The sequence below is a fragment of the Erythrolamprus reginae genome, chromosome Z (assembly GCF_031021105.1).
Source record: "Erythrolamprus reginae isolate rEryReg1 chromosome Z, rEryReg1.hap1, whole genome shotgun sequence".
Lineage (NCBI taxonomy): Eukaryota > Metazoa > Chordata > Lepidosauria > Squamata > Dipsadidae > Erythrolamprus > Erythrolamprus reginae.
The window spans coordinates 83,753,997-83,767,578 of record NC_091963.1 but is presented as its reverse complement, the minus strand read 5'-3'; the positions used below and the strand labels follow the sequence as shown (position 1 = coordinate 83,767,578).

General features: G+C 43.8%; 1 protein-coding gene across 2 annotated transcripts in view; it reads right to left on the bottom strand.

Annotated features, from left to right (window-relative positions):
- The window catches only part of PDCD6IP (programmed cell death 6 interacting protein), a 151,810-nt gene extending 139,061 nt beyond the window's left edge, over positions 1-12,749 (bottom strand). The window contains exon 1 of one of the 2 annotated variants that reach the window (XM_070727508.1): positions 12,361-12,749. In XM_070727508.1, coding sequence (XP_070583609.1) covers positions 12,361-12,566 — 206 coding nt within the window. In that variant the 5' untranslated portion in view covers positions 12,567-12,749. The remainder of the gene's footprint in view (positions 1-12,360) is intronic. The other variant, XM_070727507.1, reaches the window with a different exon arrangement.
- Between the last annotated feature and the right edge of the window lie 833 nt (positions 12,750-13,582).

Genomic DNA, 13,582 nt, shown 5'->3' with positions numbered 1-13,582 from the left:
TTTTGTCAGTAGAAGGATTTTCTAAGTTACGCTGGATGGTCGAGGTTGAGGGTTGAGGTGTTGCCTTTCTCCAAGCTTTAGTAATTGTGTTTGTATTAGTAGATGATATTTTGAATATTTTATGAGAAAGTCAGATAGAGTATAGTAAAAGATACGGAAATATTAGTTTTAGCTTGTACTCAAAATGTTTGATGTTGATTTATATTAATCTTAGTAAGATAACTTATAATAAACTCTATAATCCAATTCTTAAAACTCAAAAATGTCAATATACAATTCTATATCAATATCTCATAAGTATTATTAATGTTCTAGATATGAGTATTCAAATATTCAAGTAAGTTGGAATAAGTTAAGAATAGAATAATTGAGTAAGTAATAAGTAATGGAAAGTAACTTTCAATTAATATATAATAGTTAATAGTTATAATAGTTAAATACAGTTGTTTAGCAAGTTGTGATATTTGTATTAATAGATAGATTAACACATCAGCATATATGTATATAGGTCAACAAATAAATTATTAGTTTAGATATAAATCAGTAAGTAAATCTAGCTCAGTAATTCAATTAATTCATAGGTTCAATAGATCTCTAATAGTGATGACAATATAACAGTATAGAAACAGTATAGAGTATTATCAATGACAGTATAGCAATGTAATAGCAATATATCAGTATAGAATATTATCAAAAATCAATCAAAGGGTTATTCTCAACATTGCAACAAATCACATATAAAGTATTCAAAAAATAATTGAAATTGAAAGAGGGAGAGCAACAGGAGACAAGAATATTCAGGAGTGGGAAGGAAAATAATAATAAGCAGATAGTATCAAGGAACGTTTTCTTCCTTTTTCTTTTTCTCTCTCCTTGGGCTTATGCAATAGTGCTGAGTCACAGTTCACAGTTCAGTCTCTGACAGTATCAGTACGGGAGTCTCTGACAGTCTCTGACAATCTGTATCAGTAAGGGAACATCGTTGTAGGTTTAATAAGAAATCAAAGTTCAAAGTTTGTAGTTTTTTGTTTTTTTTTAACAACTGGAACAACAATGTAAAGTCAATACACAATCGAAAGTGAGGTGGAAAAAAGGGATTAAACAAAGGGGAGGAGATGAAAGGGAAGGTAAAAAAGAAAAAAGATTAAGTATATAAAGACCTCCGATTTTGTAGCTTGTCACCGACTCAATTCGTTCTAATCCACTTAAATCTGTCCAAAACTTCCTCTTACCATCAAGACATCCAAAAACTTTCTCTCTCCCCAACTGTTGTATATCACACATTGTTTCCAATCTATCACTGCAAAATCACAAACGGAGTCCAGCAGAAAAGTTCAGATGGTATATGGTTTTCACTCACACATCTGCTCGATCTGCCTAATATTGTTTGTTCTCTGCCGCCATGAGCCAATTAAACAGAATCGCAGTTGCCGCTTTTTCTCGAGGGTTTTGGCACTCTTCCTTAGCAATGCAAAGCACACAACAGGGGGTCTTTCATCTGCTATTATTCACAAACAACGATCGATCAAATGGAATTTCTTCACTTATTTAACTCCAAAAGTTTTCACCACCGTCTTCTCACAGCTTCCTTAATGGAGTCGGAGTGTCACAGCTTCAGGCCGATCTGCAGATCGGTTCTTCGTGCGCTGGCAAAAAGGGTTTCCCTGCTTCCCGGTGGGTCCACCGACCTCCCTCAAGTACACAAGGAATTCCTCTATTAAATCACCGTCTCTCCAGGTCGGTGATCGCCATTAAGCCACCAAAAAACACACGAAAGGCCAGGACAACCCCGGAGAAACGGAAGGCTGCCTGGTGTCAGCGATGATGCCAAAACCGGAAGTCTGCTGTCTCATCACTCTCATGGATTCTTTGTGGCTTCTCTTGCAGTAATGGAGCCATACTCTGCTCTACACAGCCACAATCGCCATTTCTCAGCGAGCCACTTCAGCATTTTCCGAATCCACAAGATAATTCAAAAAGTATCTCCAACTAAACAGCATATAGCAGCAAGTGAGTCAGCCTATTCAGTCCCAGGGAAATACGACCCCCCAGCGAGATTGAAGAAGTACTTGGCTTCAACTTAAATAGATGTTTTTTATCATAGTCTGTGGCAGCGTACTCTCCTGCCGCCTCACTCCACTGCCACCGGAACCAGAAGACCTATGCTCTGCACTGGTTGCCAATTGGTCTCCGGTCACAATTCAAGGTGTTGGTTATTATCTATAAAGCCCTACAGGGCTTAGGACCAGATTATTTATGGGACCATCCTCTTCCATATACCTTCCAGAGACCAATAAGATCGCACAGGGCTGGCCATCTCTGGAGCCTGTCGACTACACAATGCAGGTTGGTGAGGCCATAGGAGAGGGCCTTCTCTGTGGCTGCCCTGGTTCTGTGGAACCAACTCCCCCCCCCAATGTCTGTACTGTTCCCACTCTACTGGCCTTCTGAAAGGCTACAAAGACCTGGCTTTCCCGGCAAGCCTGTGGACCATGAATTGTACATCTTTCGTGGCCAAATTGTATTGAATGATATGTACGTTTTGATTGAATTGAGTTTTGGGTTTTAAGTGAGGTTATTATACTTGACTTCTTTTTATTGTACTTGACTTCTTTTTATTGTTAACTGTACTTTTTATATTATTGTAAGCTGCCCTGAGCCTTTCAGGATTGGGAGGCATAGAAGTCAAATAAATAAATAAACCCTGCTCCGACAGTGATATCTGAGGCATCTATCTCCACCACGAAGGTCAGGTGGGATTTGGATGTTTGAGTATGAGCTCCTGCATGAAGACCTCCTTTTAGGCCCGGAATGCCTGCTGTTCTGGATCACCCCACAGGAATACGATATTTTTTTTTAGCCAAAACCTTTTTCCTGAAGTAACGGGTAAGAGATGCGGTCCGGGTGGCAGATCTTGGAATAAACACCCAATAATCATTTATAAATCCTAGATGATGCTGAACCTCTTTGACTCTGAGAGCAGGCTGCCACGTTTCCGAAGCCTCAATCTTGCCAGGATCCATTGCTATATTTTGTGGAGAAATGCAGTGACCCAGAAATTCGATGGTAGTATGATAAAATTGACATTTCTCCAACTTGCCATAGAGGTAGTGCTCCCGCAGATGCTGCAATACAATGTTGGTCGTGGCACTTCCAGGAGGGGGAGTAAATCAAAAGGTTGTCCAGATAAACGATGACAAAGTAGTCCAAAAGATCCCTGAAGATGTCATTCATAAATTGCTGAAACACCACCGGAGTGTTGGTTAACCCAAACGGCATGACTGTATATTCAAAATGGCCATACTGCGTACCAACTGCCACCTTCCATTTATCCACTTCACATATCCGCACCAAATTGTAGGCAGCTCACAGATCCAGTTCGGTGCAGATGATCACCGACTGAAGCCTCTTCATCAGTTCTGGGAGGGGTGGCAAAAGGTATCTGTTGCGCACCGTTATGGCGTTGAGTTTTCTATACTCACAATAGAGAGATAACTCTATCTTTTTCTTAACCAAAAGGACCAGGGTGGACATGGGTGACTGGGAGGGCTGAATAAACCCTGGGCCAAATTCTTGTTGACAAAGTCTTTTAATGTCACTAATTCAGGTTCAGACATGGAGTAGATGTGCCCAACAGGAAGTGGTACATTTGGAAGAAGATCAAACAAGCAGTCATAGAATGGGTGTAGGAGCAAATAATCTATCTCTGTCTCACTTAATACATCGGCAAAATCCGATAAGTCAGCAGACAGTGCAACATCAGAGGATCCCTGCACTGTGCCTGCACAGATTTGACGCATATGGTCCACATACTGCAGGATGGGGAATGAAATAAAATTCTGAGACCACATGATACAAGGGTCATGAGCCCGCAGCCACGCCAGACCTAACACCAAAGGCAAATGAAGACCTGCTGTAGTGTAGAACTGGATGGCTTCCTCATGCCGTCCTACAGACAATCGCACGGGCTGCATAATGGCCTTAATCAGCCCAGACAACAGCACCCAGCCATTGATTGTCTCTACCACCAGAGGAGGGTGCACTGGACACAGGGTAACATCACAATGACGAGTGAATGCCTCATCCATAAAGTTCATGGTCACCCCTGAATCCACTAAAGCATGTGCTTGCATCCCCATGGACCGGTTGTCGATGAAGACCTGAGTGTCCAGAATCAAATGCTGCAGGCATCCAAGATCTACTTCCGTAGGCCGAGATTCCATCTTTGTATGTGCCCAACCCAGCATTTCCACTAGGTCAGGCTCTGCCCATTCGCCAACAAGATTGGTTGAGTCTGAGTTGCAGGATCAGAAACCAACACACCATATCATTTCCTGGGGCAAGAAATGGCAAAATGGCCAGGCTGTCCACAGTATAAGCACAACCCTCCTGCCTGGCATCTGTTTTTTTTTCCTTACTGGACAAGCGAGGCCTGACTGCACCAATGTCCACAGGCTCTGCGTATGGTATTGAAGCTAGATGGATGACTGAAGAAACAGGAGGGGGCTGGGTAGCATATGGTGGAGCTGAGGCCAACCAGTCCACCAAAGAACCGAGAGTTGACTGAGCAGGACGCCGAGAATCTCTGCTCTGCAATCTGACATCTATTCTCAGATGCTATAGCACTATCTCCGTCACTGTGGGACAAATATCTCTTCTGGCCAGTTTGTCCGGCAAACAGTCCGATAGGTCATCCTAGAGAGCTGACTCATTCCAAGTCAAGTCCTGGCTGAGTAAACAGAATACACTGATGTACTCTCGGAGGAGTTCCTGGCCTTTCTTTAACTCCTTTAATCTCTGAGAGGCTGTTTGCACCTTGATGGGATCAGCAAACATCTCCTGCAGATGAATACAGAACCCCCTGAAACTGTGTAGGAAGGTTCTGTCATACACTAACAATGGTGTGGCCCATCGAGCTGCTGAGCCAGGTAACAGACTTATCATAAATCCCACTTTGTCCCCGTCATGTGGAAAGTCCTCCAGCCACAAGGTCATAAACAACACACTGCTGTGTGTTCTCATTCTGAAGTTGTTCCATGTTGCTGTGGTTAGTGGGGCAGAGGACAAACTGTTCTGTCCAAGCATTGAGCCCTCCCAAAAAAATGCACACCACCAGATTTAGTAGTAAAAGTTTTACCACTAACAATAGTCTTAGCAGTTTTGAGTCTTTTTTAAACGAAAATAAAATCTAGCAAAGGATTCACCACGCTGATTATAATGTCTTATCAGTTAGCCAGAGTCCCAAGAATAGGGAAACACAACAGAATTACTAGATTGTAGCAAAGTTCCGTACTGTAGACTTATGGAGGTTGGCTGAAAGCCTGGAGCTAATTAATGCAGTCAAGAGTGTGGTTCTTTTAAAACACAAGCCAAAAGCTGCAACAAGATTCTGAAATGAATTGCATTTTTCTCAGCAATGAAGTGTTGTGTGACTCCTCCTTAAATAGCCTGAGGGCATGGCCCGGTAGCCAGCAATGCTATTCATGAGGAAACCTCCTCCTCAGTAATCACTCTTGCCTCTATAGGCCCTGTGAATCCTAGCATTAAGTATCCTCTTCTCCTGAATCACTCATCTCAGGAGGTACAGAAGGCCCTAGTTGCTCTTCAGTCTCTGACACTACACCTCTTCACTGTCAGTCTCGGGTGACAGGAACATGGGTTGCTTGCACCACGCCTCCACTGTCTCTGAGTCCTCTGGATCCATTGCTAATTGCACAGGACGCGAACAGGCCACAAAAGAAAGATTGCATAAAGAACTAACCATTGTTTTCTCCTTACCTCAACTGTAATTCTCGGATAGGTAGAGACGGCAGTCAGTATGGGTTGACCTTGTCCATCAATCGATCAGGACTGAGCCCATACTATAAAAGCTTCCAGTTTGCCATTCATCCTGCTTTTTTGTGAAGGACGATGCATGGGCTCACAGTGTGGTCAACAGTTGTAGATGATTGGCAGACAATGAAGGTTAAGAAAAAACAAAGTATGTAGTGCAAAGAAAGACATAACTTTCGCCCCACAGAACAAAGGAAAGATTAAGGAAAACAGAACCATATTTCCCTAAACAAATAGAAGAATAAAGGAAAAAGGGAGGGTCTGACTGCCATCTCTACCTATCTGAGAATTACCAATCAGGTAAGGAGAAAACAATGGTTAATTCTCCAAAGAGAGCGGAGATGGCAGTCAGCATGGGACCCGCAAAAGCCTATGTCCCATGGGGAGGGAACATCTAAGAAGCTGCTGTAGTTGTAGGAATCACCTGCTGTAGGACCCTCCTACCGAAAGCAGCATCGAAGGAGGCAAAGGTATCATCGTATAATGTTTAATAAAAGTGGTTGGTGAAAACCAGGTAGCAACTCTGCATACCTCCTCTAGAGAAGACTGTTTAGACCAGGCAGCCGAAACGACAGCGCTTCTGGTGGAATGGGCTGTGATACCACGGGGACAAGGACAAACCATAGGCCTTTGCAATGACCGCTCTGATCCACCTGCCTATGGTGGTGGAAAAGACCTTCTTACCCATAGAGGCAGAGAGATAGGAAATGAAAAGTGCCTCAGACCTCCTCCATCCTTCCGTGCACTTCAGGTAAATGTGTAGAGCATGCCTGACATCCAAGGTGTGCCACTTCTGTTCCAAGGGGTGGACAGGTCGGGAACAAAAGGAAGGAAGGGTAAGTTCTTGGGATCTATGGTACCAAGAATTAACTTTGGGAAGAAAGGAGGGATCAAGCCTGAGTACTGCTTTGTCTGGTAAAAAGAGACAGAGATCCTTGCAAGTAGAGAGCGCTGCAATTTCTGAGAGCCTTCTGGCCGAGGTAATGGCCACCAGAAAGGCCACCTTTGGGGTAAGGTGGCAGGTGGAATAGTCCTGGAGTGGTCATAGGGGGATCTAGTTAAGGAGTCCAGGACCTTGGTCAGGTTCCACATTGGAAAACGGTAAATTACTGGAGGGCTGCATAGGGAGGCACCCCTCAAAAGTCTCTTAATTAGGGGATGCTAGGACAAGGGAGAGGGGTCTGCACAGGCTAGTACTGGAGACAAAGCTGCTACCTGGCGTTTGAGGGTGTTGGGGGCCAAACCCCTCTCTGAAAACCCCCAGCATTTGACCCACCGTCAAGTCTGTAAGGGAGTACCAAACTCCCTTGCACCACTTATAAAAGGTGCGCCATGTGGAGGCATAGATTCGCTGAGTGGAAGGTTGTCTGCTGTCAAGGATCAGCTCCATTGCTCCCAGAGGCACCTGGCGGTTGATCAAGGTGAGCCTTTCAAGTGTCAGGCAGTCAGTTTCATCCAGAGAGGATCTGGATGGGAGACTGATCCCTGGCTGAGTGCAGTGGGTAACATGGGAAGACGCCAAGGAGAGGAGGCAGATAGAGTCACAAGGTCTGCAAGCCAGGCCCTGTGTGACCAATATGGAGCCACCAGGACCAGCTCCGCCCTTTCCTCTATCAGTTTGTGGATCATCCTGGAGATCAGAGCTAGAGGAGAGATGGCATACAGGAGCCCCTCTGGCCATCATAATTGAAGAGCATCTGCCTCCTGATAGCAGAACCTGGTGAAGAAATGGGGTAGTTGGTTGTTCTGAGTGGTAGCAAACAGGTCCACTTGAGATTGGCCGAAGCGCCCACAGATCTGTCAGAAGATATTGGGGTGTAACCTCCACTCCATCTGGTCTATTGTGGAACAACTCAGCCAGTCTGCTTTGATGTTGTCTTCCCCTGCAATGTACTCTGCTGATATGGCTAGCAGGTGTTTCTCCACCCAGGTGCAAAGAGCCCTGGCCTCCTCCATAAGAGCAGGTGATCGGGTACCGCCCTGTCTGTTGATATGAGCCTTGGCTGTGGTGTTGTCAGTGAGGACTAAGATATTCTTCCCCACCGTCAGCCAACTCAGCTCTTGGAGGGACAGGTAAACTGCATGAACTCCAGTATGTTGATGGGAAAAGAGGCCTCCTGCTCCGACCATAGACCTTGGGCCACTGTAGAGTGGATATGAGCTCCCCAACTCAAGAGACTAACATCCGTGGTCAGGACCTGAGGGGATGGCTCAGGGAAACAGGAGCCCTGGCTCAAGGTTGCCAGGGATCACCAAAAAAGAGAGTTGTGAACTTTTGGGAAGAAAAACCCTTGGAGGAATCCCGACCCTCCTTTTGGAAGGGTAGGAGAAACCATTGCAAATCCCTGGAGTGTAACAACATGTGACAACATTGATGGCCAAAATGAATTTCCCCAAGAGCGTAGAAAATAGGTGTAGTGGAACTCTGCGTTGACTCAGGATAGAAGAATTTAGGTGCGAAATATTAGCCTGACGCTCCTGGGATAGGAACACGCTTACACTCCAGGAAATCAATAATAGCTCCCAGGTGAGTGATGGAAGAGAAAGGGACAAGGTGACTCTTTTCCTCATTGATAGAGAACCTGTGGCTTTCCAAGGTTTTTATTGTTACCTGGATATCATGGACGGCTTGAGTTCTGGAGGAAGCCAATAATAATATATTGTCCACTTAACAGTGAACATGCACAGAGAGTGTCCTCAGGTGTGCCGGCAAAGCAGCCAAGACCTTAGTGAACACTTTGGGGCCTGAGGATAGTCCAAAGGGAAGGGCACGATACTGATAATGGATGCCCCCATAGCAGAACTGAAGGTACTGCTGAAAATCAGGATGGATGCAGATATGGAGGTAAGCCTCCATGAGATCAATCAAGGACAGGAGGTCGCCTTTCCGTATGTATGCCAAGATGAGCTCTTGAACCATCGGTATTGAATGTGACAGTTCAATCTCTTGAGGTCAAGAATGGCTCTCCACCCACCCCGAAGACTTCGGGACCAAGCAAAGGGTAGAATAAAATCCTGATCCAGCTTCCGAATGGCACTAATCTGCAGAAGGTGGTTAATGGCCTTCTTCATGAAGTGTTTCTTGGTCAAGTTGTTAGACATAGGGCGATAAAGAATTGCAGGGGAGTGGAGAAAAATTCTAAGGAGAGGCCAAATTTCACTGTCTCCCTGACCCATGCATCAGATGTGGTTCCCCCCCCTTGGTCCGCAAAAAGAGACAGGCGGCCGCCAATGGAGGGATCCAGATCCGACGGTGACTCAGTGCAATGGAAAGAACGACCTCCTTTGCCTCAAAAGGACCGCTTGGACCCTCTATCTCAGTGGTTCTCAACCTTTCTAATGCCGCGACCCCTTAATACAGTTCCTCATCTTGTGGTGACCCCCAACTATAAGTTTAGCACTAATTCTTCCAACAGATCTTTAAGCTGATTGGCAAGAGGTCAGAGGGACACCCCCCTGTAAACCCATGATTGGTTGGATTGTAAAAATATGTTCCAAGATGCCAGAATAGAAGCTTTAGTTGCTAACATCATTGGAAATTTGTCTTTTCCCATGGTTTTAGGCGACCCCTGTGAAATGGTCGTTCAACCCCCAAAGGGGTCCTGACCCCAAGATTGAGAACCACTGCTCTATCTTGAAAGGTGTGGTCTTGAAAGGACCTTTGCCTCCCTCCGTAGTAATTTTGTTGCCTAGGAGGGGCAGGGTCTGTACTGGAGGTCGAACTCCTAGAGAGAGGAGTGGGCCGAGCGTTACCTCTGCAAATTGTTGTAGGCAAAATCTTACATTTGTCCTTGTCCTCCGTCAATATAGGTTGGGGAGCTGCGCTAAATAGGTGTTAGCCGTCAAAGGGAGACGCAGCGAGCTTCCATTTATGCTTAGCATCACCCTGCCAGGAACACAGCCAATGTAGTCTGCGGGCTACGACAGATGTGGCCATGGTACGGGATGCAAACCTGGCCGCTTGCAGGGAGGCATCTGTTTTGAAGTGAGCGGCTGCTCGCATCTTGGCTATGTCCTGGTGAGATCTGGTATCTACTGCTGGAATTGTTTCCTGCAAGTCCCATAACCAGGTTAAGTTAGCTCTACAAAAGAAGGAAGCCAAAGTGGCTGCTCTTACTGCCCAGGCGCCCGTTGATGATACTTGACGAGGATTTACTCAAGTTTCTTGTCCTCCAGTTGTAACAGCTCTGCAGCATTGCCAGGAAGGTTAGTGGGAGATAGGAGAGCAGTAATAGGAGCATCCAACAATGGTGGATTGAGAGCGGGAGCTAATTCTGAACCAGTGTTAAAGAATTTCCTATCATTGGCTGAGGGAGAGCCCCTATAGAAGGTGATTGCCACTGCCCATGAACCGCCTGGACAAAGAGAAGCGGGCATGGGATTAGAGGCATGAGCCTCTGGTGTAGATAAGAAGAAAGGAGGATTGATATCTGACCCCTGGGTGACAGAGGGAGCTGCAGCAGTAATGTTGGCAGCATTACAAGCTTTAAATAATAAAGAGCAAAAGAGGGCCGGATGGAACAACCTCATTGTTGCCAGCGCTGCAGCCTGAAAACATTTTCCTTCCCATTTCAAAAACAGGGCATGAGGCAGCAAAAAAAGAGCATCCTGTTACAGGCGGTGGATTGCTCCGGCCAGAACTGCAGCCCAAAAACACTTTCCTCCTTGATTCCAAAAATGGGGAAAAGGTCACAAGAAACCCGATTTGAGGAATCAAGTGAGAGAATCATGAATCTCTGTGGGTCTTATGTCAATTGGGAGTTGCTTCCTGCAAAGCCAGGCTTTTAATGGCTAGGACTATAGGTAGGAAGATGGGGGTGGGGGTGTCTTGGCAATGGAGTCTTCACTACTAAGTCCCTCTTCTGCCACCATGAAAATCATCCCCTATCCCATCCACTCCAGTTAAATGTCAAGAATTGGGGATTTTTTCCCTTGGTTTGCTCCCACAAAATTAAGGTGCATCTTATACTCCGGTGTCTTATGCTCTGAAAAATATAATGAATAGTCTTCTTAGCATTTTTCTGTACTTGTGTCATAAATCAATAACTAAAAGAACTGAGTTAATTAGAAAATATGTTAATCCTCAGACCAGCTTAATATGAAACGGCCTAGGTTTCTGCACACTATCCACATATTATTTTTAGTAAGAAATATTATTTAATGGAATTTTTTACAAAACCCAGTATGCTGTACAAGATGTTTGACTTTTGGGTTGAGTAGGCTGCTGGGCTCCAATACTCATACTTTATCTCTAATTTGTATACATTATATATAAACAATCTGTATACAACAATGTAGTCTACGGAGAGGGGCGGCATACAAATCTAATAAATAAATAAATTTCATAATGGTATTCATTTAGTAGAAAGACTTGAAAATTTAAGTAATACCAAATTTATTTTTTTTAGTTTATATTAATCTACCTTAGATTTTTAGTTAGAAAACATTAATCATTTAAATGTTAAAATACTGTTGTTGTTGTTGTTGTTGTTGTTATTGTATTTATTATTTAGCACAATTATTAGAACATGAAATAAGTAAATATATATACACACATTTTACAATTGCAGGAACATTATACTTGGCCTCCTTGTAAAATCATCATCCAAGAAACTAACACTTGCCAAATTAATGACAATTCAAGAAATTTTATTGCAGTAACAATTTCAAAAACACATTTAATTTTTACTTCATTAAATATATTTCATGTAATTCTAGAAATTACATCTTCTGTGAATGCTTTCAAACAAGATAAGCTAATAAATAGAAATACAATCTAAACTTTCACAGAATCACCATTAAAGATACAGAAAATCTGCACATATGGAGAACACGTGTGTTTATATGCATAAATACAAAGAATCGCATAAACTTCCTGGTAATTTTCCCTATATTTTAGTATAAGATGTCCACTCCGGTTCTCTATTCATCTTTATGTCTTTTGGCGAACTCATACATATCTCTCAACAAATGTATACTGTACACATAATCCATCTGTCAAGAATCAAGAATGAACTGGTTCCCAGAATTCCCAATATGTGGGTGGGTGTGGAGACTGAGCCCAAGTATTGTCACAAAATAAATCCAGGAGGAAGAAAACATAAACTAGAAGAACGGGGAGCATCATTCTGCCTGGATTTGCTTCTAGCGCCCTAAAAATTGCCAAAGCACCAGGAAGGACCTCAAGATGTCCAGCGAAGATGCTCCTCAAGGATGGCAGGTAGAGCGACGGCTCCTTTACATTAATTCCACACTCAACTACACAAAACGATATAATTCTCTTTGTTGTTGTTTTTCTTTTAACAAGCAGATCGGAGGGCTGTTTGGAAAGCATCCAAGCCAACACCTCTACATTCACCCAGCTATTAGTAGCGTTGCCGCAAGGCAGGAGCCACGGCAACCGCCTCAGCTCGAGGCCTGGCGCGGTTTACTTGCTCGCGACTAAGTAGGCAAGGGCGCGACCCACGCGCAGCCTCACTGCGAGCCCGCGCGCCCGCCCTCCTCCCTCCCATCATCTGCGCACCTCACCTCAGGAGGGTCTCCAGCGAGCTCTCGTGCTTGTCGAGTGAGCGCCCGAGCGCGCTCTTGCGCAGCTTACTGAGTTCTTCGGCTGCTCGGCAATGTTCGGCCTGAGATTCTCCACCGGGGTAGGTCTGCTGGATGAACTTGCAGAGAGGCTTTGCCAAGTCTACCTCTGAGGTTTTCTTTAGTTGCACGGTAATGAATGACGCCATCGTCTTCGTCCCTTTCTCGTTCCCACCCACCTACACTACTTATTTTCCACCTCGACTCGACGCTGCACCAGATACTGCCTAACCGCTGTCCGCAACTCACTTCCTGATTCTACGTAAAAGTTCCGAGTCTCTATGGTACTCTCGGATCAACTGCGTCATGCTCACGCGCCCGCAGTCGCAGTGACTTGGCCCCCGCCTATTCCTAAAGGATTTTACCGTAGCCCCACCCATTCTTTTACTTATTTCTTCGCTCTGCTGTATATTTCGAAATGTCTCACTTTGTTAAAAGTTCCTGATATTCATAAGATGGTTTCTCTTGCAAAGAACGCTGTTAGTAGCCTATTTCATATACTGTAATCTAAATCCGAGGAAAGTTTCCCTTGCAACAAAAGCAACCGCATATTGTCTTTAAAAGAGTTAGATAACTACTATAATACATCTGTCAATCTCTGAATTTTTTCTCCCCATGTTTTTTATTTTTTAACAAACAAGCATCAATGCGTAACAGTGTGGCATCAGAATGTCATACATTCATTTTTATTACATTCAACCAATTTATGTGTTTCTAATAATACACATTTATATTAAATTGTAGCCTTATTATTTAATTATTCCATATCTTATCATTATTGCTTTTATTTTATTATATAAAAGTAGTGTTGTAAGGAATATCCTTCTGGATTCCGTTCCAAATGGGGAAAAAGAACCTGGAAGCATGGGACTGCTTGGAAATATGGTTTAACCCTGCTGTTCTTGGTCTATTTGACCCAGACCAAAAAAAGTTGGTTTTAGCTACTGGAAGGGGTTCTTTTTAATACTTTTTTCGCTGGTATACTAATTTGAACATTTCTGAACACAATGAAATGAAAAATGAAATGAAAAAATTAATGCTTATTTGTTTATTTTGCTCAGAAAAGCCCCCCCCTTTATATATATATATTTAGGCTCCAAATTCCAAATATTTTTAATAACATTGGCATTGGTATACTAAATTGAACATTTCTGATCATAAAAAA